At 39.9% G+C, this 27,378-nt stretch overlaps 1 protein-coding gene across 5 annotated transcripts in view; it reads left to right on the top strand.

Annotated features, from left to right (window-relative positions):
• cadm1a (cell adhesion molecule 1a) overlaps positions 1 to 25,599 on the top strand; it is a 291,908-nt gene extending 266,309 nt beyond the window's left edge. For 3 of the 5 annotated variants that reach the window (XM_061702695.1, XM_061702697.1, XM_061702694.1), the window contains 3 exons: positions 2,827 to 2,859; positions 18,037 to 18,165; positions 20,418 to 25,599. In XM_061702695.1, coding sequence (XP_061558679.1) covers positions 2,827 to 2,859; positions 18,037 to 18,165; positions 20,418 to 20,536 — 281 coding nt within the window. In that variant the 3' untranslated portion in view covers positions 20,537 to 25,599. The remainder of the gene's footprint in view (positions 1 to 2,826; positions 2,860 to 18,036; positions 18,166 to 20,417) is intronic. The other 2 variants (XM_061702698.1, XM_061702696.1) reach the window with 1 other exon arrangement.
• Positions 25,600 to 27,378: the final 1,779 nt, after the last annotated feature.

Genomic DNA, 27,378 nt, shown 5'->3' with positions numbered 1-27,378 from the left:
CTCACCAAGTTTGGCATGGCCACCATCCTCTTTAAAATGTTGGTGTTTTCGGGGTCCTCAAAAGTCACTTAGTTGCGCCCCCTGGAAAGTTTGACAGCAGTTTCACCGATCGACTCAATATGCTTGAGAACATACCAGTTTTGGTATCGCCATCGTCCTGGTGACGTACGTATTTTAATGGTCCCGAACACAAACCCTCAAAAGTCACTCAATTGTGCCCTCTGGAAAGTTTGAAAAATAATCCCCCAACACCAGCTTCACTGATCGACACAGAAATCAGTCGGTATGTCAGCCATGACGGTATGACAGAAAGAGTATGAAGGACTTGTGCGTGAAAATCAACAGGAAGTCAGCCATTTTGGTTTGAATTGGCCTTTTCAGGTGAATTTCAGCGCTTGTACCTTGACAAACAACTAGGGATTTGCCCAAAATAGACATACGGTAGTCCAACTAAAAGCATGTATCTCCACATTTTGTATTTGTATCAGAAAATACACCAACAACACTCTTCCATATTTAGATGCTGTAAATTAGTTCTCGGTGGTCATCTGTTTATTGGCGGGATCTTTTCGACATAGATGGAAAAGATGTTTAGCGGTAGTTACTCAGCTCACAGATGGTAGAAGTGTATTCATTCTTGGGAGTTAAGTCGTCGCAGAACTGCAGCTAGTCAACAACGTAATACCCGTAGAGCCCCCAAACCTGTAAAGGCTGTCAAAACAAACCTCTGGACCTCCTCGAGGGCAAGCCAGACACTCGCAGCTCTATCAGCAGAGCTCGGCGGGAGGTGGAAGGAAATCACAAAGCGAAAGCCAAGTAGAGGAGGCAGGTCTTTTCGAAAAGCCATCAGACGTTAAGAGGTAATGTCGCCTGCCAGCGGGGACGCCCGTCAGCTTGTTGACATTCTGGGTACCATGGGGTGCCACCTAATGCTTTCATGCCAGTATAATTATGATTGGCACGCAGTTATCGGCACGTGTCGCGACGGCAAAGGGCTCCCGGGAAGCGTGGAAACCAGTTGAATGTGTCGACATACTGGAGAAAGTGGAAGCGTCGTCCCACGTGGTCCACTCCCACTTGCATCTTGCTTCCTGGTCGCAGATGCTTTAGTTTACATTTTGACATTGGATTATGGATGATTTATTTATTTATTTATTTAATTTTTGGGATAACGCGTCATTTTTCTGCATTTGCATTCAGAGATGGGCATCACAATCAATTAGTTGATTTATTGATTCGGCGAAACAAAGTGCTACTTGAAGTCATCAGCTCAGATGTTATTTGTATTTCATATTTCATCCATCCATCCATTTTCTGAGCCGCTTCCCCTCACTAGGGTCGCGGGCGTGCTGGAGCCTATCCCAGCTGTCATCGGGCAGGAGGCGGGGTACACCCTGAACTGGTCGCCAGCCGATCGCAGGGCACATACAAACAGACAACCATTCGCACTCACAGTCACGCCTACGGGCAATTTAGAGTCTCCAATTCATGCATGTTTGTGGGATGTGGGAGGAAACCGCAGTGCCCGGAGAAAACCCACGCAGGCACGGGGAGAACACGCAAACTCCACACAGGCGGGGACGGGGATTGAACCCATGTTTAAGATATATAAACTCTTGACATTTATATGGGGGAAACAATTCTAATGAATACAGTGAATGTTTTATGAACATTTGATTATTAAGTCACATTTAAAAAAAAAAGAAAAACATATTAAATCAGTCTATGAATTCAATTGTCCTCGTAGTCAATCACAATAATTAAAGTCCCAATTGTTGTATTATGAAATATTCATTTGTTTATTGAATATTACTTTTAATAAAGCATGTCTATTATAAATATTTTTTAATTTGGTTAATATTTGGTTAATAGATAATCAAATAATAACATTTTAGTCACTCTAGGAATTTTTTTTAATAACAAGTCATGTTAATAATCTTGTGAAGGATTTTTAATAGTGTTTACTGTATTTTTTTCCATTTGCGCCATGTGACTTCCAATGAAGATAAATACAGTTCATTATATTTTTAATATTTCGTTACTAATTAATCACATATTTGATTTTATTGCTTTTTGTTGCACCAATTATAATCCCACAGTTAATTGGTTAATGCATTAGATATAACAATAATAATTTGCCACATCGAATCGACCGTAGTAGGTAGATAGAAATAAATTATTGAACTATTTTGGGTGGATTTGTATATTTTATTTGTTCAATGTATGTTTTTATTCATGTAATTTTTAATTGATTCAAAATAGCTATTATTCATGATTATCTTATTGATCGATCGATTGATTGATTCATGAAAATAATTGTCTATTAGTCGACTTCCCGACGAGCAAGTGCACTTTTTCAGCTAAAAAAAAATGCCCGTTTATTTTTAGGTTCCTTCAACTTTTAGGCATACAGTATATACTGTATATATACGACTGTACATAAATGTATTGAGAGTCTTCCCTTATCGATTTGGCCCCTTTTTAAAAGGTCCCAAAGTTTTCATCACTTCATGGCAACTGCCTCATTTACACACGTCAATAACACCAAAACTACAAGTGAATGCTAAACGTGGTCAGACCGCAATATTTGTGTGTCTGTGTGTGCGTGTGTATTGCTGCGCAGCCTTTTGGTTGTCATTGATTTCCCTTTAGCCTGTCGTCTTTTTTGTCGTATGTTCTAGTGTTCAGAATGCTTGCTTATGGCTGTTATTTGTTTTCTTCCCCTCCCTTCCCTTCTTCCCCGTTTCTCCTTTATTTGCATGCCGTTTCTCCTGTTGCGCACCTCCCTCTTCCTCCTCCTCTTCCTCTCCTTGTGTGCTCGCTCAGACACTGCGCCCAGCACTGAACCTGCAGCTCATGGTTGGTATATCTACTTTCTTATTATTTTTTTTATTTATTATTTGTTTTGTTTCCTCCTGCATTTGCATCATGTTTATTAAAATGGTCACTGTGCAAATAACTGGGCCTGTATCCCTGCTCCTCGTTTTTTTTTTTTCCTTCACAATTTAACCCCCCCCCCTCTGCAGTATATACTGCCGCGCCAATGCCCAGTAGTAAAAGTCAGCAAGCACTTCATTGCCCGAGTCCACTCTCATACTTTATAAACTGAAAGGGGTTAAAATCAACCAACTGTACAGTGAAAATTGGTGGAGCAGCATCGGGAGAGAAGCATAAACAAACTTTTACTTTGAATTGGACTGATCGCCTCGCACGAGGTGCATTCATACACGGAAAAAAAAAACACCATCAAAGAATTAAAAAAAAAAAAAGAAAACAAGATGACGCCAGATTAATACTTTTACTGCTTTGGCCTCAGGACAAAAAAAAAGGTTTTTTTCAGCAATAGAGCATAAGTTTCAAATAAAATGTGCAAATGTAATTCATATTACATGTATATATTTAAGGCTGTAATAGTTTAAACACCAAATTGAATAAAACACCTGACTTCAGTCTTATTTCCTGCGTTTGTTATTTTGAGCTAAAGGTCGCGCGTTTGCACCGAAGACTGACACCGCGTCAGAGCGGTGCTGGCCTCAAAGCCTCAGGAAATCTTGTTGCCATGGCGATGCCCAGCTTGTTGTGATTTAAGCAACAAGGGAGCTGACACGGAACGGCCCGATTGTCCATTTCCTGGTGGTGGGAGGGAGCAGGCAGAAAGGGACAGAAGTGTCGAGCTTTCTGTTTTAAAATAGCCCCGTGGGCAAGTGGAGAAAAAAAATAATTAAAAAAAAATAACCCCATTGAATGCAACACGTTTTACCCAAGAGGAGAGTGTGGAGTAAAGTACTGCTGCATAACTTCATACGATAACGTTAGCATGTGTTTTTTTTCCCGTGTCATTTGTAGATGTGTATCTTCGAATCGCAATGTTACAATGGCATAGCGAAGTAGAGACTGTGGAGTATAATACTTTTGTCCAAGAGGAGACTAAGGGTAGAATGAAAACAGAGCGCTGCAGGAAAGTGGAGACTGTGGAATGTAATACTGCCACAGAACCAGAGATGCTGCTATAAGCATTTCTATGTGTGTATCCTCAAAAATTGTAATGGCGCGCAAAAGTGGAGACACATTTTTTTATCCAAGAGGAGGCTGCGGACAGAAAGAAAAGAGAGCGCTGCAGGAAAGTGGAGACTGTGGAGTATAATACTACCACAGAACGGATACAATAACGTTAGCATTGGTGTTTAATTTAGTCATTTTGAGCTGTCTTTCCTCAAATGTTGAAGTGGCACAGCAAAATTGAGATTGTGGAGTATGATGTTGCTCCAGAACCAGCTACAATAACGTGAGCAGGTATGTTTGTTGAGGTAATTTCTATGTGTATCCTCAAATGTTATAACGGCGCAGCAAAATCGGAGACTGTGGAGTATAGCACTTTTATCCAAGAGGAGATTGCAGGCACCAAGAAAACACAGCACTGCAGGAAAGTGGAGACTACAGAGTATAATACTGCCACAGACCCTGATAAAATTATCTTTTTTTTTTTCTAGCTGAGTATCCCCATGATACAATTATGTGAAGACTATGGAGTATAATACTGCCACAGATCTGAGGACGCTAACATTAGCATTGGTGTTTATTTTGGCCATTTCTATCCGTGTGTCCTCAAACGTTAGACGGCGTTTGAGGCTCTCTGCTTCGATCTCCTCACTCTTAAACAAAGGGCACGTTCGCGGCGGGTGTGAGCTCCGACGCGTAGCTGGCGGCTAGCTACGACGCGATTAATTTCCTGTCTGGAGAGGTGAGCGCATCTGGAAGGGTGGTGGCGGGGGGAGGCAGGGGGGGGCTGCAAGCCTGTCAACACAGCTGTCAGCAAGCGGGAGAAAGTAGCCGGAAGAATTGAGCGGTGCTGCAAAGTATGAAAACGCCAGAGTCGGGAGAGAGCGCGTCGTAACGGCCGCTGGACTCTTTGAAAAAGTTAGTTAGTTGGTACTGCACAAAAAGAAATTGAGGAGGAGGAGGGAGTCAAAATACTTTTTCACAAAACTGTATATTATGTTTTATAATCATACTAAAATATATTTATCATTTATTAAGTACATGTGGCTGAAAAAGCGAAGCGTTGAGAGTCTCTGTCGCCACTGTGTCATTTTGTGTTATATCCTTTTCGTCCATTGTATTTAATTACCGTATTTGCACGACCATAGGGCGCACCGTATTAAAAGGCGAAGTCTCAGGTACGTGGTCTATTTCTGTATTTAACACGTACATAAGGCGCACTGTATTATTGGGCGCAGGTATGGTAAAACATATGCTAGCTTAAAACATACGGTAGCATGCATGCACGCTAAAACAATGTTTTCAAAAAGGCAGCGGGAGCAAAACTGAGTTCGGTTGTACTTTATTGAAGTATTTAACAATGTACTCACGTTATTTTTTGATCAATCCTCATCCACAAGTCCATCAAAGTCCTCATCTTCTGTATCCGAAATGAACAGCCGGGCAAGTTCTCCATCAAACGCGGCAGGTTCGAGTCGGTCTCGTTGCCGTGCGTCTCCTCAGAAATGATGCCGACTTTTACGAACAACAGTGCAAGCAGACACGTTAGCCCAAGCATCCACGATCCATTCACAAATTGTGGCGTAACTCGCCCGGCGCTGCCTCCTAGTCGTAGTAAAGCTGTGTTCGCCATCTGTCATCCATGGCTCCCACGCCGCTCGCAACTTCACTTTGAACGCCCTTTTTACACCGATGTCCAGCGGTTGGAGTTCGTTAATCCCATTGCCTCTTTTGTTGGTCTTCCAACTCGGGCCACCTCGCCTTGTTTCCGCGTTTTGTTTTTCTTTTTTTTCCACGGAAACTCCGCTTCGGCTTCTTGACTTGGCGAAGCTCGTTTTCCTGTTTCCTCTACTTGCGAACCATGGATTCGTTGATAGCTTCCAGTTTAAACTGTGCTTCGTACGCGTGTCTCTTCGTAGGTGCCATTTTCGACTGCGGTCAAGCCAGCCTCCGCTCGTAAAGTAGCAGTCAAGCCAGCCGCCCCTAATTTTGTTCATACGAGGCATTACGGAAATAGGTCGCCAACTCGCGGCGAAAGCCACCTTCAAAATAAAAGCTTCCCAATAATACGGACGTCAGTGCTCTTCGGTGAAGGAAGCAACCAGCAAAGTTAATTTGAATCTTGAGATACATTTAAAAAAAAAATTATATCTTAGGAAAAATAAATGGAAAATGGACTGCACTTATATAGCACTTAATCTACATCATCGCAGTGCCCAAAGCGCTTTACAAAGCCTCACATTCACACACACATTCATAAATGACAAGTCCAGATCTGTGTGACAAACCACCAAGGACTCCACTAAAAGAGGTTTGAGGAAGATCTGATATTGTATTTCAAAATAAAAGTCTCTGAAAACTAATAAACTACATTTTTGAATGCATCTCAAGATTAAAATTAACCTTGGTGATTGCATTCCTTAACCGAAGATCATTGACGTGCGTACTATTGGGAAGCTTTTATTTTGAAGGTGGCTTTCGCCGCGAGTTGGCGACTTACTACCGTAATGCCTAGTATGAACAAAATTAGGAGCGGCTGGCTTGATTGCTACTTTACGAGTGGAGGCTGGCTTGACCGCCGCTATATACCTACTGGGGGCGTGCCTTTAGCGTCCTCCTTCACGCGCACCCTTCCCCCTTTATGTCCGCTTGCTATCCTCAGCCACGTCCGCTTTTCCTCTGTATAAGCAGCGTGTCGGCAGGAAATGCTCCCAGTCAGTCAAGCGGCGCACTCATCACGCAACATTTATCGATTTTGGAACTCGGTGCACACATAAGGCGCGCCGCATTATAAGGCGCTCCGTCCATTTGGGAGAAGATTTACGACTTTTAAGTGCGCCTTATGGTCGTGAAAATACGGTATGTGATTTTCTTAAATGTAATACTGTAGTACAAATTACTATTTCAGTTTATGGTCTTACCACAGTCCAATTACATATGTCATATAGGTTTAACTTCAATCTGCACATAAATTGTGCAAAAAAAAAAAAAAAAAAAAGTTATATCATGTTTTTTAATTTTTTTTTCATGTAAATAATTTTCACTGTGGAGTTCCAGCACAATGGAAAGAAGTTTTTTGCAGCATAACTCCAGCGACTAGCTCACAGCAACGAGATAAGTTTGCAGCCTTTTAAAGAAAAGATAAAAAAGGTGAAAACGATGAGCTGCCATTTTGTCACTTGTGAAAGTTTTCTTCGCGCGGGAGCCCCCGCGATCCCCCGTTTAAGATGAGTCGACAGCGCTTTTCCCCCGCGCGAAAGCCACTCTCGCCTTCAGATGATGAGCCGTTTGCTGCATTAATGAGTTTGGCACTCACATGAGGATGACAGGTGACAAAGCGGGTGTTTCCATACCTTTATTTAATATCCCTTTTTTTTTTTTTTTTTTTTTTTTTTTTTTTAAAAAGAAAAAAAAAGTTAACTTTGCAAGAAAGTCACTTAATTTGAAAAAAAAATTATAATAATAATTTTGGTATGTTTTTCGTGTCATACAAGTGGGGAAAGAAAGAAGTTAACCACTGTTCATATTTTTAAAACATGAAGAAAAAGAAATGGGAATTTTAACAATGAACAACAAAGTTAAACATGGCAACTTTTTTTTATAAAAAACATTTTTACTGTCATTCAAGTGTACAAAGAAGTTAGCCCCCCTCAATATTAAAATTTAAAATTAGCAATACTTCTTAACTTTAACAATGAATAAGTCAGTTGATTTTTTTTCTTTTGCTTTGTAATATTTTTTTCCTGTCATACAAAATGAATTGGTATGATTAAAATGTCAAACTAACAACAGCAATACATCTTGCATTTTAACTTTTTTTTTTTCTTCACATTATGTCATAACTTGTGGTACAAGCGTAGAAAGTAGTTAACCCCTGATAATCATGATGAAAATGTAAAAATAACAATGAAAAACTGAAACAACAAATTGGAATAAAAAAGCACAATGTAATGGTGATTCTTAGTATTTGTTTTACGTTCTTTACTGCCATACAAGTGTTAACAGAAGACAAGCCCAGTCAATATTAAATGAATTTAATCAATAACTTTAATTTTTTTGGGGGGGTGGGGGGGGGAACAATGAATAAAAATAAATCTCAACGTGTCTTTACGCCGTTGTTTACTTCTTTTATTGATCAGTGTCCCAAAAAAAAGCCAAAGAAAAAGCAAAACACCCTGGCAGAATTAACCCTTTTTTGCTGACATCTTCTCCCGTCATATTTGGCTAAAAAAAATATCACACTAATAGTTGACAGTAAGTTTTTAAAATGCTGCATACAAATCAGGATTATTGTTTTGTTTTGTGCCAATCGTCCCTTTTTATCATTTCGGCGAGCAGATGCTCATGAGTTTGCCGTCCGCCGTGGTTGTCAATCATGCCCATCTGTCGGCCCGCTTCTGCTCCCTGCTGCAAACGAGACACCTGCAGGCGCTCTCGCCAACTGTTAGCGCGCCACCGAAGGTGCTTTGGGGGGGGGAAAAAAAATAAATGCTCCCGACGAGTCATTACGCCACAAATCGTAAAACAATAATCTATGCATCATCTAGTCAATGACATTCAATACCAGAGTTGTATTTAACTGTGCAAGAAAGGTTGTAGTTTGTATTAAATTTACAGTAAACCTTCCCCCAAAAGTTTCTAATTGCCGATATTCAGTGTCAGGGAGTAACTAATTAATGAAATTAGTTCCTGAAAGAAGACCGTTTACTCTTTTGTTTGATAGGTTCGGTGCTTATACTCATTTTGGAAACATTGACAAGAAAAAAAAAAAATCTTTTAGACAGTGACGATATTTTATTCTATTCAACTATAACCTTGTATTTTTTATTTTTTTTTGTTTTATTTTTTTCAAGCAAATATCTGTCCAAATAAAGGCCGCTCCCTATTACCTGGTCCACTTTTCAGTTGAGTAAATGCCCCCAACCCACTGTATGAGTAAATACCTGTATTGTATATGACAATGTATTACACAAAAGCGTTTGTGTTGTGATGTGTCAATAATCAAGCCAAGCTTTTTTATCGTCGTACACGACAAATCATCGGGACTCTAATAATAGACTCCTATCGTGATTCTCGCTTGTTTACAGCCGACTTCCCGAAAACCTAATTTCTGAGGCATTACGCACCTCCTTCCTCTCAGGTGGCGTGTAATGCTCCAGTAAGCCGTATTACCTCGGAAATTACTTGGAGCCGCTGTCCTGTGCGCGAATAAAGGAGCTCATTTATCATCGGATCGGTGTCCTGTTTGCCAGTTGCGATGGGGGGGGGGGTCAAAGATGCCTTGATGCTGGCGGCAGATGTTTTCATGGATTGTTATTGGCGACAAAGCAAACGTTATTTAATAGACATGCCACAATTAATCGATTAATCGACAACTATTTTGATAATTGGTTAATCGTTTACAGACCTTGTTTAACTTCAAATTATTAAATCTGAATTTCAGCCTTTCAACAGTAAATATTTTCTGATTACTTTGGAAAACAATGATCAACATTTTTGCCGTAACGGACCCAACCAGTAGTTGAATCATACCAATATATGTTTGTGAATTTTATGGACTGTCAATTTGAAAGAATATTCAGTTTTTAAATAAAGGTAATAATAAATTTAATAAAATAAAATTAATTTAAAAATTTTATTTATCCAACTCATCGATTAAGCGAAAAATATAATTGACAGATTAATCGATTATCAAAATAAGCATTAGTTGCAGCCCTAGTTATTAATGTTAAAGGGGACATAGTCTAGGAAACTACTGTTTATTATAATGGCTTGTATAGAAATAGTTGGGTCTCTGACGTTCCTGCTAACCCATCAAACGTAAAATTCAATATCTATGCAGGGGTGATACATCCATCCATCCATCCATCCATTTTCTGAGCCGCTTCTCCTCACTAGGGTCGCGGGCGTGCTGGAGCCTATCCCAGCTATCATCGGGCAGGAGGCGGGGTACACCCTGAACTGGTTGCCAGCCAATCGCAGGGCACATACAAACAGACAACCATTCGCACTCACAGTCACGCCTACGGGCAATTTAGAGTCTCCAATTAATGCATGTTTTTTGGGATGTGGGTAATAAAGTTTAGGTTCAAGGTGAGAAATTGTCTTTTCAGTTGTTGTTTCATACACATAGGTGGGTGGGAAAAGGGGCATGAAAAGTTAATAAGTGTTCATCCAACTGGTCCAGTGCAGACTCTTGCCACAGGCTGTTTGCCCAACACATTCAAATTCTACGATTAAGTCTTTTTTTTTTTTTTTTTTTTTTTTTTGTGTTGGCGGCACGGTGGGTGACTGGTTAGAGCGTCTGCCTCACAGTTCTGAGGTACGGGATTCAATCCCCGGCCCCGCCTGTGTGGAGTTTGCATGTTCTCCCCGTGCCTGCGTGGGTTTTCTCTGGGCACTCTGGTTTCCTCCCACATCCCAAAAACATGCATTGACAACTCTAAATTGCCCGTAGGTGTGAATGTGAGTGCAAATGGTTGTTTGTTTATATGTGCCGTGCGATTGGCTGGCAAGCAGTTCAACAGCCTCCCTGTAGTGTTACTATCAACATGCAGAGAGCAGTGGTGGCCAACTTCATTGAGGACGTCCTCGATGCCTTATTTTTTTTATTTTTTAAATTTTGCTTTGACCTTCTTGAGAGTGCCACCTTTGAATCACTTCCTTATTCACTCTCATCTTTTGATACACAGAAGTACCTTGACTCTTTTTATTTTTTCCATAACCAAGCTCGTAACTCCTTTTAATTCCTATATTAAAAGTTCCCCATTGAAATGAACTGAAATGCCATTACTTTGTCTAAATTAAAGTCCTCAGCTCACTTCAACATACCGTAATTTCTCGTGTATAATGCGCATTTTTTCCCCCAAAAGAAATTGTCAAAAGTCAACAGTGCGCATTATACATGGGTATAAGGTAAAATGGAAAAAGAAAAAGAAAAAAACACACTCCACTTTCGTTCCAATATGCCACCACCACCTAGAGGTTATGTGAGAGGTGTACACTTTGATTCTAATATGCCACCGCCATCTAGAGGTTATGAAAAAGGTGTAGCCTACACTTTCATTCCAATATGACAGGTACGTATGACTGCATAATATGTACAGTTGTGCTCATGAGTTTACATATCCTGGCAGATTCTGTGAAATGTTGTTGTTGTTTTTTTTAAATATGACTGAACAACAACCATCATTAATTTCTTTATGGATATGTTTTGTTTGATGATAAGGCTTTTCTGAAATGCTTGACAGTTTAATTTTAATTATATTCAAATAAAATGCCGCCTGGCCCTTCGTGTTTTCTTTCTTACAAATTCTACCTTGGTAATCAAACATATGAGCACAACTGTGTGTTTTGTCATTTACTAAATAAAAGTAGGGCTGTGAATTTCAAAATAATAGCAAGTCAATAAAAATAAAGTATTCTGTGTTCAAATAAAGTGCTTAACTCACAAAAAAACTAACAAAATACTGATAATACTTCATGTTTTGATCATATGGGTAGAAGCAAAATCATGCATTGTAAAAATGCATTATACATAGGTTGAAGGCTTTTCCAGAATTTTGAGGTCAACTTTGGAGGTACGTATTATACATGGGTGCGCATTATACACGGGAAATTACGGTAGTTCCTTGTCACCAGGAAGTCACAAAATGGGATATAGAAGCCCGTAGCGTAATAAATCTCCTGAACCTGTAATATCTGGTAAGAAGAAATTCTTTGCAAATGTAATAACCGAGATCATAACATTTGTACACACTTTAACAATTTTAAAAAACGGCAACTTTATTAAGTTATGGTCCACCTTTCCCGATGGAAATGAATTCAAATGCCAGCCTTCCTCCTCCAAAAAAAAAACCAACAAAAAATTGTGGGGTTATGGTTAATTACTTATCATTAAGCTAAACGGACTAGGCAAAGCTATGTGGTTGTTTTAAATGCACAACTTGTAATTCTCTAGGTTTCATGTTGAGTGTGACGGTAAAGTTCAACTGGAGTGGAGTGGCAATAAACACTTGAAATTTCAAGCCTCTTTTTTACGGGGTTATTCATTATCTGCCAAGCTACTGCTTGTTGTCATAATTGGGGTCACTTGTATTTCAAGGCACCGCTGTAGTTTTATTTCTTTGGCCTGAGGACAAAAGCAGTAAATGTAAGAGGGGGGTTCCCCCCCAAAAAAACTTTCTGGTTCCAAAGCAGCCCCTGTTACGGACACATTCTTAACACCCGTCAAGCCACCGCAGACTTTTGAAATGCGTGAGGCGGCTCGGTAACAGCAGAATGAAAGCAAAGTTCCGTTTTTGCCGGGGTTGGTAATCGTACTCGAGAGAAGCCAACCCCCAGCCAACATTAACAGGACGGATGCACATCACCGCAACGAGCCACAAACTCATTTGGCCTCGGGAGCTGTGGAGAGTCCTCAATGCGTTGGAATAAGTCACTCCCGAGACCACTAAAAGCCATTATTAGAAGGTGTTTATCGAGCTCGCCGTGGCCTAGATACAGCGAAATATCCCGAGAACGCTTATAGCCCATAATTATATTACATTTTGGATATAGACTGGCCCTGATTAGATAAATGATGAATGAGTCCATTAGGGAAAAGATACACGGTTCCTCGAGAGCTAATGGACTGTTGGTTTATTCCTGGAATGACTTTGAATGTTTGCTTTGCTTGTCATCACTTCAGATGGAAGAAACCCGGCAATTTACGGTCTCGTCCATACTTATCGTGCTTGTCCAACAAAAAGCATGTTTGGGCCAATTTTTTATTTTTGTTTTTATTTTATTTTTTTTAAATCATATCTAAAACACAAAGTAAATAGTCGCTGTCAGGCTGAATGCTTGCATCTCCAAAATCAATACTTTTCAGGAAACTTTAAAAAATGCCATCTTGCTTGAGTTACCAAACGTAGCCGTTGTTTAAGTTGGTTTTATACCTTATATTGCGATCATGTACACCAACATCGACGCAAAACCACCCCAAAAACCATTTTCAATTGCCAATTCAATACGCTAATAAACTGCTAATTCACTGTCATGCAGGCAACAACCGTCACAATTGTTCGCCAAAACTGAAAAAAAAAAAACAAAAGCAAACGGCAGCAGAAAACAGTCAGCGGCAAAACAAAAAAGCTTTACAACTGATAAATATAAGAAAATGTTGGCTCCGGTTGCACAAAATCCTTGAAATAGCCACAAATACGTCATGACGAGACTTGCGCGACGGCGTCTCGTGTTTGTGTGCATGCGCAATGTGACGTCCTGTTTTGTGCGCAATGCGTGTGACATCACAGACCCGTTCCATTGCATTCGTTTTTGCACTGTGAACGACTACAGAGAGAGATTAGTTTGAACAATTGTGAACGTAGCCTTCGAGCCATGTGTGATGCAACGAATAAAACAATGCGCTGACTAAGCAGTGTGATGAACAGAAAAGAATCCGCGCCTAAACTTACCTTCGTGGCTGACCGCTTCCTTCTGCAGCAGAGCATTTCAGATCTTACTCAAATGTATCTAACCTATTTTCCGTCATTATTCTCTCAAAAAAAAAAAAAAAAAAACATCCAGACTTTCAACCTTGAGGTGACAAAATACTACTCAAGTATAAAATTTAAGAATACTCACGCTCTTATCCTTTATCATCTGCGTAGAATGACTAATATTAAAGGTGTACTGATGAGCTCGTAGAGTAGTTGAGAGGAATCAATGAAGAGCATGTCTTGTACTGCCCCCAGGTGGCCAAGGTGGGCACATCAGAAGGACTTAAAAATCAGTAGCAAAATGGGGCAGAAATGTCTGCCAGATCATCGCTGGAGTCACAATGTTACACAATTCGTCCCACTTGGTACTTTATTTGACGCCCTCCACTCTTGTCAGCGCTTGAATAGGACTGACTGCTGGGTTTTTTGTTTGTTTTTGTTTTCTCTCTCATAATTAAAGCAATTTCTGACGACGTGAAAAATTCGCTCGATATGAGAGCAGCGTCGCGCACCGCCCGACAAGGAGAGGCTCCAGGTGACATTTTCAAATAGGTTCAATGAAGAGGTTGGTGGCGACTTTAATTACATTTGCTCTTTAGGCGAGAGCGTGGCCGGCGAACGCGAGCGGATCTTGACAAACCAACGTGCTCTTATGACACCCCGCCCACTCGCCGCTGATTGCCGCTCTATCTGGCGACGGCAGCGAGCCCGCACCGGCCAAAACGCCAATGCTTGATTAGCAGATTAGCAGATCTCCTCCGTCTCAAACCAAGGCCCCTGTCTACACGTCCTATGAAAAATGAGATGCTGCACCTCGGCGCTCGTGGTCGGCGTTCTTGCCGTTCTGTCTGTTTATCCCCGTGGATCACCTTGCTTGGAGACCGTCCCTGGGTAATCGTTTGTCTTTCAGGCACGTATTTAATAGAGACCAAACAATTTTGAGATGATTTATTTTTGAACTGCAAACAAACCAAGTATGCCTTCACGTCAGTGGCCAGCTGTGTTCATGCCTTCAGTGAGGAGAATTTCCCAAGTTAATACACGTAGAACAAGGGTCTCTTGTATTTAGTTCTCAGCATGGGGCTGTTGGTAAGGAGACCGATTTTAATTTTGCGCTTTTGTTTACATACTGTACTTGCTTGCTTCAACCATAAATACAGTCCCTTCCAAAGGTATTGGAACGGCAAGGTCAATTCCTTTGTTTTTGTTGTGTACTGAAGACATTTGGGTTTCAGATCAAAAGATGAATATGAGAAAAACGTTTTTATTTCATGGTATTTACATCGAGATGTGTTGAACAACTCAGAACAGAGCCCCTTTTGTTTGTAGCCACCCACTTTTCAAGCGAGCAAAAGTATTGGAACAGGTGACTGATGGGTGTTTCTAGTTGCTCAGGTGTTGCCTTTTAGATTGATTGCTTAAACATTAGATCGTCCTTGTTTTTGGCTTTGGGTTTCACCTGTGAGAACTGCATTTGCTGTTAAGCCAACATCAAGACCAGAGAGCTGTCTTTGGGAGAAAAGCAAACCATTTTGAAGCTGAGAGAGGAGGGAAAATCGATCAGAGCTATTGCACAAACAACACTGTACGTTTTGGCTGCGATACGCTAAAATACAGAAAGTATCAGTCCATTAGCCTGTAATCTAAAATACTGAAAGTATGTAACGTAAAAATGGCCCTAACTATACCATATCTAAGTCTTCGGACAAAACACAAAACAACAAGCAAAAAACGCAACAGGATATGGAGTGATAGCACGGCGGTACGCAGGTCTAACTGGTTAGCCAAAAATCGCACCGTTAATGATCATCTGTCCTGTTCACCTACGCCATTTATGTGGCACTACGGAGAAATTGTGTCATATTTTCTTCTGCTCTGCACCTTCAACTGCAGTTAAAGGAAATGGTTATAAATGGCAATCTCATGTCAGTCTGTGCCCAAAAAAACAACAACAAAAAATAAATAAAAACATTTAAGGAAGAGCAATAACTAACTTTCATCAGGCACTGTAGTCTGCCCGGCATTGTGGAAACCATTACCCGTGCAATTTCAAGTTTGACTCCTCCCATATGAGCTAGATACACAAATATATCTAGCTCATATCTTCAAATCTTCCACCGGGTGACAGTAATTGCTCATAAGTGACGCTCACTGATATGACATGCAAATTGTGTTATATGGTTTCGGAAGTGGGGGGTCAGTGCTTTCAGGAAATGACAGCAGATGTTTTGCAGCTTCCGTCCGCATAAAAACAGAGCTCTTTAAATATGACATTCAGACAAACTTTATTTTTACAGCCTTAAAACGATTAAATCGTCTCGTCGACCACCAAAGAACTCATAATCGTGCCGGCATTTGTTAGAAACGGAAGCAACGTTGGTGCAATTCAGATTTGTTTGGATTAGGAATACATTTTATCCCATAGGAAGTCATGGAAATCGAAATCATTTGTTCCAGTGTTCGTGTTTGTTTTTTTTGTGTTCTTTTTGAAACCACAAGATTCTGCCAAAGTCCTGTCTACATAGGAATTGGGTCAAGGAAGTATGTTGAAGTGACACATCTTGGACCCAGAGACAGACCTCGTACTGTATGTCAGGGAGAATCTAGGTTTAGCCTGGGTTGTTAGTGGAAGTTACAGAATCTTTGCCGCGCACGCATGTACACGCATATTTGAATTGCATTTTTTTCTCAATCAAATAATCTGTAAACCCTTTATTTTCAAGGGTAATGTAAACTGAGTTTGAAATGATATTCAACTGCTTTGGGATCATAGCTTGTGCGATATTTACATTTTTCTATATTCCGCTCGTATGTCTAGTGGACGTATATGTGCCGATTAGAAAATAATAAATCAGAAGTTACCAGATACTTGGCAATTGAGAAGGTTTTTCAACTAGTAATTATTTGGAGGACTTTTTTTTTTTTTTTTTTTTTTTTTTTTTTTTTTTTAAACTGAAGTCAAATTCTTGTAATATTAGATATATACTTTTGTTGCTATGTTTTACACAATCTATCCGATTTTGATGACATCGCGGTTCCACTGTTCTATTTCGGAAATGACCAAATGATGACACGAGGCAGAGATGCTGCTTGTAGTCAAGTTGGAAAAAGGAAGACGTGGATAAGAAATGAGGCTGAGACGGCCTCGGGGGAGCAGAAATGTGTTCTTTCTTGTGTCGTCTTGTTTTCCTAACCACACCACATGCATGTGTTGTTTGCCTTCTTTCCCTCGGGGCCAGAGTCCACATTAACATCGTAATGGGAAACAATGTTAACGTCGAGATGTCGCGGGCGGCCTGAAAGCAATTGGATGTCGGATGGATTGCTGCCCAGTTTAATTGAAGCCGCTGCCCTGCACTGAAAGCGAAATCTAAAGTCAAAATAAACCCTTTGGATTAATCGGGGGAATAATTTTATCTAGTGGTGCAGCCACTCTTGCTCCCCCATTGTTCCTCCATATTGACTGATGTTGTCCATAATTTTTCTCTCGTCCATTTCTTGGCATTCATTAGTCTAATGTGGCCTGATCCTCATGCTTCCTGGACCCCGCTTAGCAAATCCCTCAGTGCGAGGCTGGCGGCGAGTGGGCGAGGAGTGAGTGGGGGTTGGGTTTAGCGAGCTACTACAGCTAATGGATGATGGGCCACTCCACATGAGCAGATTGCTAAGAACTGACGCCAAGCATCTCTGATCCACTTTGCCTGCAAAGTCTTAAAAAGAAAAATGTGACGCTTATATGTAACGGCTCCCTTATCAGCCATAAAACCACAATGATGCATTTTGCAATGAAAACATTCTGATTGAATAGTTGCTTGTCTATATGTGCCTTGTGATTGGCTGGTGACATCATGCTCAAAGTTAGCTGGGATAGGCTCAAGTTAGCGCTATAGAAACTGGATGGATGAATGCAACTGCCAGTTTGTTTTGTTTTACTTTTCTTTATTTTTTCCAGTCGGCGTGTCGTTTTTGAACTCGCGTTTCTGTTCGAGTCCGCATGCAGGGGTCTGAATGTTCCCTGATTGATCGACTTTTCTGTTCTCTTGATTGATCGTGATCTCCCTCATTTTTGGTAATCATGATCTTCACCGCTACCCGATCTGTATCCGATTGAGAACCACACATTTGAAGTAACCAAGGGTTACGTGCTCGGGGGGGGGGTTGTTTGGTTATGGTTGACAGCTACAAAGATGGATAATTAGCTGAGATGTGGATTAGATTAGAAGTAATTATCAGATAAACCCATTTATCTCTCCACCAAAGCTACTGCAAACAGTGATTAAGTGACTGACTTTCTTTGTCGTAACTCGGAAAATGTTGTTTCCGTTCGTGAGGGCGTGATATCCTTCTATGATTTCAATCGATAAAAAGTACATTAGCGTACTAATCTCTCTCCGTCCTAATAAAATGGGTTGCATTGTTACACTCAGGACTACTACAGTATTGATGGTCACAGAATCTATTCATGGCTTACGTCAACTGGAATCAGCTTTACATTATATAATCGGCATGAAGGATATGATATAACTATGTATGTGATCTTCTTTTCTTCTTGTAGATTCTCGAGCCGGCGAGGGAGCCCCCAGAACGGTGGACCACGCCGTGATCGGCGGCGTCGTAGCCGTGGTGGTATTCGCCATGCTCTGTCTACTCATCGTCTTGGGACGTTATTTCGCGAGGCACAAAGGTAGCCGACATCGGCCAATCACGTGGCAGAAATTCAATGCACAGTGCACGCACATAAGCTTTCAGTCACGCTAAAAAATACATTGAAGGGTTTTAAGCCAGCAAGCCACAGAACGGACGCCAACGCTGAGCCATACAAATACAGTATCAAATATTGTGTTTTATAACAAAAATGTTTTTTAAATTTATAATGTATTGTGGATGAAAAAGTGAAGCTTGTGGCCAAAATGTACATGAGCGCTACGTACTGCGCTGGGTATATTCAAATGAATGGGAGCGTGCAAGCCTCTTTTAAAATATTTACACTCTCATTTTTATTCTCACCCACGTCCTCTTTCTGTAGCAAACCGCTTCTTCCTTAACTCTCACTCATCTTTTTATAGTTTACATAAATGTGATAAACTCCATTATACTGTATGTGCAGCATGGTGTCTATATATCCAATCGCGTTTTGCGTGGGGGTGAATCGACAACTCATTTTTTCTTCTGCATGATTTGAGTTCTCAAACTGATTCTTCAGGTTACTCCAATTTGCAGTCACTAATGTTAGTCAAATACAAAAACAAAAAAAAACCTGAAACTGACTCAAGAAGTGCACTGCGCTTTGCCTCCATTGCTTTCAACACACAATACATCAATCAATGTTTGATTGGCGTTAGGATTATGAAGAAGTCCTGGCCCGGAAAACTTGGAGAAGCCCTCGTCTGGAAGGTTTCCAGCACCTGGTTTAATCTAGGTCACAAAGATGTATGGTTGGGACGAGCTAGGGGTCCCTAATGGGTTCGAAAGGTGTAGGCTCAGGTGTACATGACAATGAAAAAAGAGTTATAGAAGGCAGTCAGCATACTCTATTACCACTCCCATCAACAGTAATGGTCAAAGGGTGGAATCAGCGACTTCAAGTGGCATCATTCCTCATTTTTACCTTTGTCGGAAAGCTCGGCTGTGACAGGATGTGAGTAAATCTCGTCAATGAGCTTCCAAGTGGCCTGCCAGTTCATTTTCCCGCTGACCTCGACAAGGTCAATTTCGAGGATCCGGACGGACTGTCGCGCAGATTTCGCAGCGAGGCGGTTAAGGCGCAGGCTCGCCTGTGTGCCGCATGGCGGGGAGATTAGCATGGTTAGGTGTTGCAGGATGTCGCGGCTCGTTACATTCAATCTTTGGTGTCATCTGAGCAGCAGGCTAATGTCTAGTTGGGGACCGGGGTTGCAAAAGGGTGGAAAATTTCCGGTTGATTTCCAGGAGGTTTCCGGTAACTGTAATTTAAGCTCGGGAATTTTACAAATACTGTGAATCCATCATTTTCACTGGGAAAAACTCCCCCCATTCCCTATTTTTGTGCCCACGCCAAAGCCATGTCTCATATAAAAATATTGCTTTGGTGCCAGCTGGTGGGATCTTGGTGCTAAGTATCTATGGTGAACAGAGGGGGAGGAGCTTCGTTTAGTCAGGCAATAGCTACATCTAATAGAAAAAAAGGGCTTTGCTGCCGTCGACATCAGCTGGAACCCAGCCGCTTACTGCCAAAGACGTACATATTTGTCAAGTATGTTTTTGAATGTGCAGGTGTGGTAGAGGCTCTCGTGCAGCTTGTCTGTGAATATCAAGTTTGTACACTACTGTCGTGACGAACAGATCCCTGTCAATGTCTGCGGTGCATCACTTTGGATTTGATATCCGCACAATTTTTGAGCAGAAGATAAAAATTCGAGGGTGAATCTCAGCTCGTCACGTCGATTATGAGTGAATGATGAACACCATGTCAAAATGCCAAAACTCGAGCCATGCAATGAGTCAGCATTGCTCAAGACACATTTCCTATTTGTATATCTGTAAATAAATTATTATTTTGCCACCCAAAGCCCCTTTCTCAGTCTTGTTTTTGTTGTTTTATAGTTTGAGGAGTCATCAAAGCAAAATATGTTACGGCATCAAAGTCACTGTTCTGCTTGACGTTTCTTTTCCCAAAAAGCAAATTTCTCCGCTTGTTGGGACGGAAAAAGCTAGCAACAAATTTTTTTGGAAGCGCGTCTCCTCTTTTTTTTCTGGGGGGGGGGGGTTATTTTGTTTTTATGGGTTGCATACTTGCATTGTAACAGAACAATATTCTTCATGTCTTGAAAGATCAGTTCAAATGCTCTAAAATGGCTGGCAGTGAATGAGCAATCCTTCAATTTCGTAAATTCCTGTGTTTTCTCGTCAATTGCCAAGGAAAGTTTCCAACTTCGAAAATTCCTTCATCCTTCCCAGGTACCTACTTCACGCACGAAGCCAAAGGGGCGGACGACGCGGCGGACGCCGACACGGCCATCATCAACGCCGAGGGCGGCCACACCAACTCTGACGAAAAAAAGGAGTACTACATCTAAATCAAAGCAGGACCCCGACACCTTTAGTGTCCTCTTTGGGACGCAGCTGTTTTGGGGGGGACTCGGGGATGGGAAGGGGCGGGGGGGATCTGAGATGGTTCAAGGTCACCTTTAGTGGGGGTTAGACGGGAGATGCGAAGAAAAGCCGTTTGTCTAGTCTAGTCCGCAGATGTAGGTTGGAATGTTTTAAGTGTTTCAAACAAAATAGTAATCAAAAAAGAAGGATGGTTTTGGGAATGGGGGGGGTGGGGGGGGGGGTGCCAGAAAATCACCGTAGAGAGCTTCACCATTCAGCACCTACCTAACGACACGTTTAATTTTCTTGTTGTTGTCGAGTCCCGACCGTTTTGCAGAAAATTCTGTGCCTTGTTCGAATTGTTTTCGTTGCGTTCACAGCCTTCCCCCCTCGTCGCGTCGGCTTTTGTAGCCGTAGAGGGTGCGAAAAAAAATGACAAAGCCACCCCCCTCCTCCCGCTCGTCCCCGACAACCACCACCGTCACTTCCTCTTTAATGTCTACACATTTCATTACAACATTCCAGTATACTGTGATATATCTCCGACCATTACGTCCCCGTCCCGTCCCCCCCCCACTTGGAGAAAAAAAAAAATGCATGGAATGCTTTACCATATCATTGTACATATTAATGACAAACCGTTGTGGACTGTAAATGCCCCCCAGCCTCCTCACTGCTTCCCAAACACTACCACCTTCAGAGTATAAACAAAAAGAAGGCAGCAAAAACAACGGAAAGAACTTCATGTTTGGTAACCTCAATTGTGACCGCCGCACAATGCCGACCGTGTCATTATTTTGATTCTGTGTTGACATATTCTGTGCTGCGTTATTTCCGTTGCTTTCCCGCCCTTTCCTCACGAGCTCTAATTGAGTCGCAATGGCGACACTCAATGGGATCGCAATTTACCCACTGGCGAACCAAAAACAAATTGAAATATCCGGTATTGGCAACAGGAGCGGGCAAAGTCCATCCATCCATTTTCTATAGATCTTGTTTTTCACACGCAATGACAGAAACTCAAACGTTCCGCAATTTAGCGTCATCAGTCTTTCTAGTATACGTGGTTTGAATTCAATCAAAAATGTCTAGTTTGTCTTGAAAGTACCTCTGGGGATGCCCGTAGGCAGTTTTGGATCGCTAATCAGATTGACAGTTGAAACGGAAACTCAAGCGTCTTCAATTTGTCGAGCATACGTGATGTACAGTAAATTCCGCAAACATTTCGAGAGCGGCCAAGACTGGTTGCCAACCGAAGGCACATAAAGACAACATGCTCACATTTACACCAAAGGACCAGGTCTTAGAAATGAACCGAACATGTTTTTGGATTGTGGGAATAACCCTTGTAAGCACAGGGAGAACTTGCTAGCTCAACACATGAAGGCAAATTCAAACCCAGAACCTCTCAACTGCATAGCAGACGTGCTAACCACTAGGCTACCCAAACTCCATTACAAAGTCCAATTATTGGAAAAGTCGATTTCACACAAAAAGAATAAGAATAAGTCCGGCCACATATCAAAGGAAACAATGTTGACATCCTGAAAATTACGATTACAATCATCAAAAGTAGCTAACCTCGTTAGCTTAGCTTGCTAGCGCCACAGAGAGGAAAGCGGCGCTTTCACGTCAGTACCATAACTTTTAGCCCAAAGTGTAACTCCGCAGAAGTGAACACCAATCTGTCAAGCCAAACAAATCTCAATATAGCTCTGTTTACCTTTTAGTTGGTTGTTTGATTTGACTACAGCTGGGTGGGCAATCACATCCAGAAAATCGACTATTTGTTCACAAGCCATTAAAAAGCCAATCATACGTAATATTGTTCTTATATGTTCTTAATATTGGGGTTTTGGAAACACTAGCCCCCCAAAAATTCCCTTCAACCATCTTGAATAACGCATATTTAACCATTACTACCTTAAAAAAAAAAAAAAAAAAAAAAATATATATAGCAAAAAGTTGAACATATGATTCAAAGTATCACAAAATTATCGGCCGGAAAAGTGTTTGACCGCTGTTCTGTGCTGCGCTGTGATTGGCCAATCTGCATTTTGGAGGTGTGGCAGAAAGAGAGGTCGGTTCATACAAAAATAAACAGATGCAAATGCTCACGAGAAAATATTTTACACAGAAAACTAATGGAACACCGAATTGGAGTGGCTTTGCGCTGGTGGAAGATACTACTACTTTTTTGCTTTGCTCCCATTATCCTTGCTAGTGTGACATTTTTCATTTAGTTTCCGCTTGCATGAACGTGCATGCTGAATTTCTTCTTGCTCAGTTGTCTTTTTTTTTTTTTTTTTTTTTTTTTTTTTTTTAATCACCAGCCAAAGCAAAAAATAGGTTTTTTTTTGTTTTGTTTTGGGTTTTTTTCTCAGTGGCGACCGGGGGAGCGCGGAGGAATGCCAAAATGAATTCGTCGTTTATGCACCGAAATCGATTCACGTGTGTCTGGATTTTGCATGAAGGCGCTAGTGTCTTGGGGGTCGCGTCGGAGGTCGGTTTGGACGCCGTCGTTTGTTTGTCAGTGTTTGTGTTCACACAGAAAGCAGTACGCCTAACAATTCTTGACTAAATCGCTCCCATTTCATATGGTTTTGAACATTTTGTTACTATTTAACAAATTTGTCATAATAGCCAATTAAATGTACGTAAATTCATTATAGTTCATAACCACAACTTGGAGACGTTTGCTTACAAATGTTCATGTCGCAATGTTAATTTGTTTGTTCTAAAACGTCTTGTCTTTTTTAATCCTTTAAAAGAAGACTTTGGTTATTTAGCAATGGCTAATGGATTTTGTGTGCAAAGATTTGTGAAGAACTGTTAAAAACTGTGTTGTTATAGTCGCTCGACATTTTGAGAAACAAAAACGGCAACTTTTTAATCATTCCTGGCTAAACATTGAAACTCGTAACCTTTCCAAAAGTGAAACCGTTTCGACAAATTATCAGTTCTTCTTAGGAACTTATGTGACATTTTTTTTTTTTCCGGAATTTTGATTTCTAATTCGAAACGTTCATTAGAACAACGTAGAGGCAACCTGAACACGAAAACTGAAGCAGTAAAGTTAGCAAAAGATAAAATTTGAGTTGCCGCCAAAACATTTGGCCACAACTATATCATAAAAGCATTTATTTTCCAAATTTTGTGACTTTTTATTTTTTTGTCCGACAACTTCAACATTATTGTCAGATTCCAAAGTAATGCCCAAAATGTGGACATACGTAGCAACATTAACATCTACGATTAACCTTTCGATGAAATCTCGGTACTTCTGCAATTCGCACGGACATGGAGACGTTTTCCAGAATTTTGGCCACGACTGTACGGATTGTCTTTCAAAAACATAGTACGGTTTTTACATTTAAAAAAAAAAAAAAAAAAAAAAAAGCAACTAAAGCAGATACACAAAAAAACCTTTCGAACTATCACTGCGAAATCTCGTTAAGGACTCTGCAGAAGTTTACTTGCTCACTGTGTGGACACATTCAATACTTCACTGGCATGGTTGGGAGCGCAAAATTGCGAACCATCCTCATTACGTACGATAGCTTTAATATCATCCACCGTGCACAAAAAGACAAAAAAATTCACTCAAGTCACAAACACTTTCAAACCTGGTTGGGAGTTATGGGCATTTTTTCCACCGGATGTATTAATAATAAATGGGGGCAACTGAATTAGCGTTGCAGATGAGCTCCGACCCCTTCAACGGATTTTGTAGTTGATTTAGTTTTGCACTTATGATGGAGTTTTCGCACTAAATTAACACTGTATGTCGATGACACTGTTATGTGTTTGTTACACGGTCAGGTCGGGAATGGGAAAAGGTTCAAATTTGAGCTTTGATGTTTTATGGTCAATTATTATTAGCGTTTCACATGCTGCTTTTTGGAGCAGCAGATTTGCCTTTTTGATCCAGACTTCAACATATGTACTTGCCAATAAATTTAAAAAAAAATGGTCGTGTACACTTTTCAACCCACCAAGCTTGACAAATGATTATATTATTTGCACATATTGTTTTCAGATTTTTTTTCCAGAGGATAGACTGAGAATTATTCACACAATTAACCTGGTTGCACAGACATTTGTAAAACAGTCAGTAAGGATCAATTTGGGAACTATTTGACAAATGTGTATTTAATCTTATGTTTATGAACGCTTTATGTTGTAGAAACGTGAGAAATTGTTGTTTCTTACATCAAATGACAAGTAAAGAAATTTGAAATGTTTTTAATTTTTCACATACAAACAAAGAAATGATAAAACACTGGCAAAATTTGAAGATAAATGCTTATCATTTTTAGATAAAAATATGATTAACAAGTTTTGGGCATGTTTTTCATATTGCTTATTTTTCAATGGCATAATGAGTCATTCCATACATCTCTGTGAAAATAAGATTCAGTTGTAGGTAAATAGCGGAATTGTATTTTCTACTAAATATCCATTCAAGTTAAAAAAATAAATAAAAAATACATTTTGAAAATGTAAATTTTATTTTATTTTTATTTTTTTTTTAAATGATGCCCTCAGGTTCTTGTGTGACTTCACCTCAGTGAGATCAAAACAAAATCGTCCAACATCGAAATTGAAGGCAAATTGGTGAGATATTTAGCATCTGTGTTGTACATGCTTTCTGTATTTTTCTTAATTAATATTTGGTGCACTGTAAAAGTTCTGCAAGTACTGCTTTGTGTTGACATAAAGTGTACAGGGATCCGAGAAGTTGTCGTATTAACTGTCCACCTCGAACACACCGTCGCCTTTGGAAGCTCAAAAAAAACAAAACACAAAAAAAAACATATATATATATTATTGGTTTGGATTCGTGTCCGGTCATTGTTAGTTTTTGTTTTGTTCTTTGGATTCTTTTCGTCTCTCTGCTGTTCCTGGGAAATGTTCATGTGTATTAACAGAGGAGAGGAGATCCACATTCCCATACACATTTTGTATTGGTTCATAAATAGACATTTTTACAAAAAAACAAAACAATAAAGAGTTCTTGTCTTAATAAAAAAGAAATGATATCAATGTCCAAAATAACCAGCGTTCTTATTGTTCTTCTATCTTTGACTGTTACTAAGTTAATGATTTAGTGCCACATTTCTCTTTTAAAATCATAATGTTACTTATTTAATAGTATATATGGTTAATGTTATCTTTCAGTGAAAAGCATGTACCTCCAAACTTCATTTATTTATTTTTAACCCCAAAAATAAAAAAAAACATTTCAAAAACATTAAGCAGTATTTAGAGAAACATGCTTTAACAAAAAAAAACAAAAAAAAGTGTGTTGAATTTTTGGTATGAAAAGGAAAAACTCCCCAGATTTGGTGATGATTACATTTCATTTGTATTTATTTACACAATTTGGAGATACAGTATACACTTTGCATTTTGAAAATAAAAAGGAAAAAGTATTTGGACATACGTGGTTTTAGTTTTTTTATCCGTAATGTTTTTTTTTGTTTTGGTTTTTTTACTTTTTGAGATATGCGTTTTTAAATGTTTGGAATAAAAAGAAAATCCCTCCATAGATAGATGGAAGCATTTCATTCATTAGATCAAGATGCGGCTTTTATTTAAAAAAATAAAAATTCCAAAATGTTTACGTTTTTTTTTTCCTGATAAAAAGAAAACATTCAAAATTTGGGGATGCGTTTTTCATTGTTCATATAATAAAATTGAAACTCCGAAAAGTTTTAAGATCAATAGGTTCCACTTTTCAGGGGGGGAAATGAGGGACCAAACACCAAATTTGAAGACACATAAAAGATACAATTTTGGGAATGTATTTCATTGTTCATGTGTGCTTTTAAAAAATGATTATGAAATACTGTACTTTTTACATTTTTTTTTTTTTTTTTTTTTTTTTATGGGGGGTAATAAGATAAACACTCCCAATGTGGAAGTATACCTTTCTTTTTTTTTAAGATACATTTGTGTTTGTATAAAAACACCGAAACCACAACATTTGGAAAATTTGAGATCCCTGCTTTTTATCTTTTGGCTAAAAAGAACATTCATAATTTGGGATTTTAAAAAAAGAGACCATGTTTTCCATTTTTTCCTATGAAATAGCAACTTTGGAGGTATATGTTTTTCATTGTTTAGCACGAAAAAAAAAAATACTTTACATGATTCTCCCTCGACATGTCATGTATAATATACTAAGATCTTTAACAAATTCTCATCAAACTTTTACGTTGTGAAAATCGATTTCTCAGTGAAGATGGTGAACTGTTCAATTTCAATAAATGCAGCGAGACGTGTTATTGATTGCAGCGCAGTCAATGGTGACGAGAAGGGAGCTTTAGCCCTTATAAAAATGTATTCCTCTATTCTTATTTAATGGCCGTCGTGCTTATATTAAGTATTCCGCTGACGTGTGGAGCGGAGGAAGATATCTTTTTAATTACATTTTCACCTAGGGCTCTCCTCATAGCGCAAGTGCCGCAGCATAATGAGCCAACATCTTAAATAAGTAAAGGTGATACTGCTATTGATTAGAAAGTGAGAGCCGGCGGCCAGCTATCAGTCAGTGAAAATGAACTTGTGAGTGCATGTTTAATGCGCACGCCAGTTGGTCTCTTAAAGACCTATTACTCAATATCGTCCAACGAGTCTTATAGAAATTTCATTCAGTGCACTTTAATTGCTTCTGTAGCGGCTGGCGTGCTTGTCGGGCCAGCCACAATGTAATCATCGTGGTCAGGGTAGCCCACGCGTCCTTGGCGACGGGGTTTTGCGCTAATATAAAGAAAAGACGGGCCGCCAGGACATAATTCAGGTTTACACACGCGACTGAAAT

This window comes from Phycodurus eques, chromosome 17, assembly GCF_024500275.1.
Source record: "Phycodurus eques isolate BA_2022a chromosome 17, UOR_Pequ_1.1, whole genome shotgun sequence".
In the NCBI taxonomy this organism is placed as follows: Eukaryota; Metazoa; Chordata; class Actinopteri; order Syngnathiformes; family Syngnathidae; genus Phycodurus; species Phycodurus eques.
This window is presented reverse-complemented; position numbering and strand designations above follow the sequence as displayed.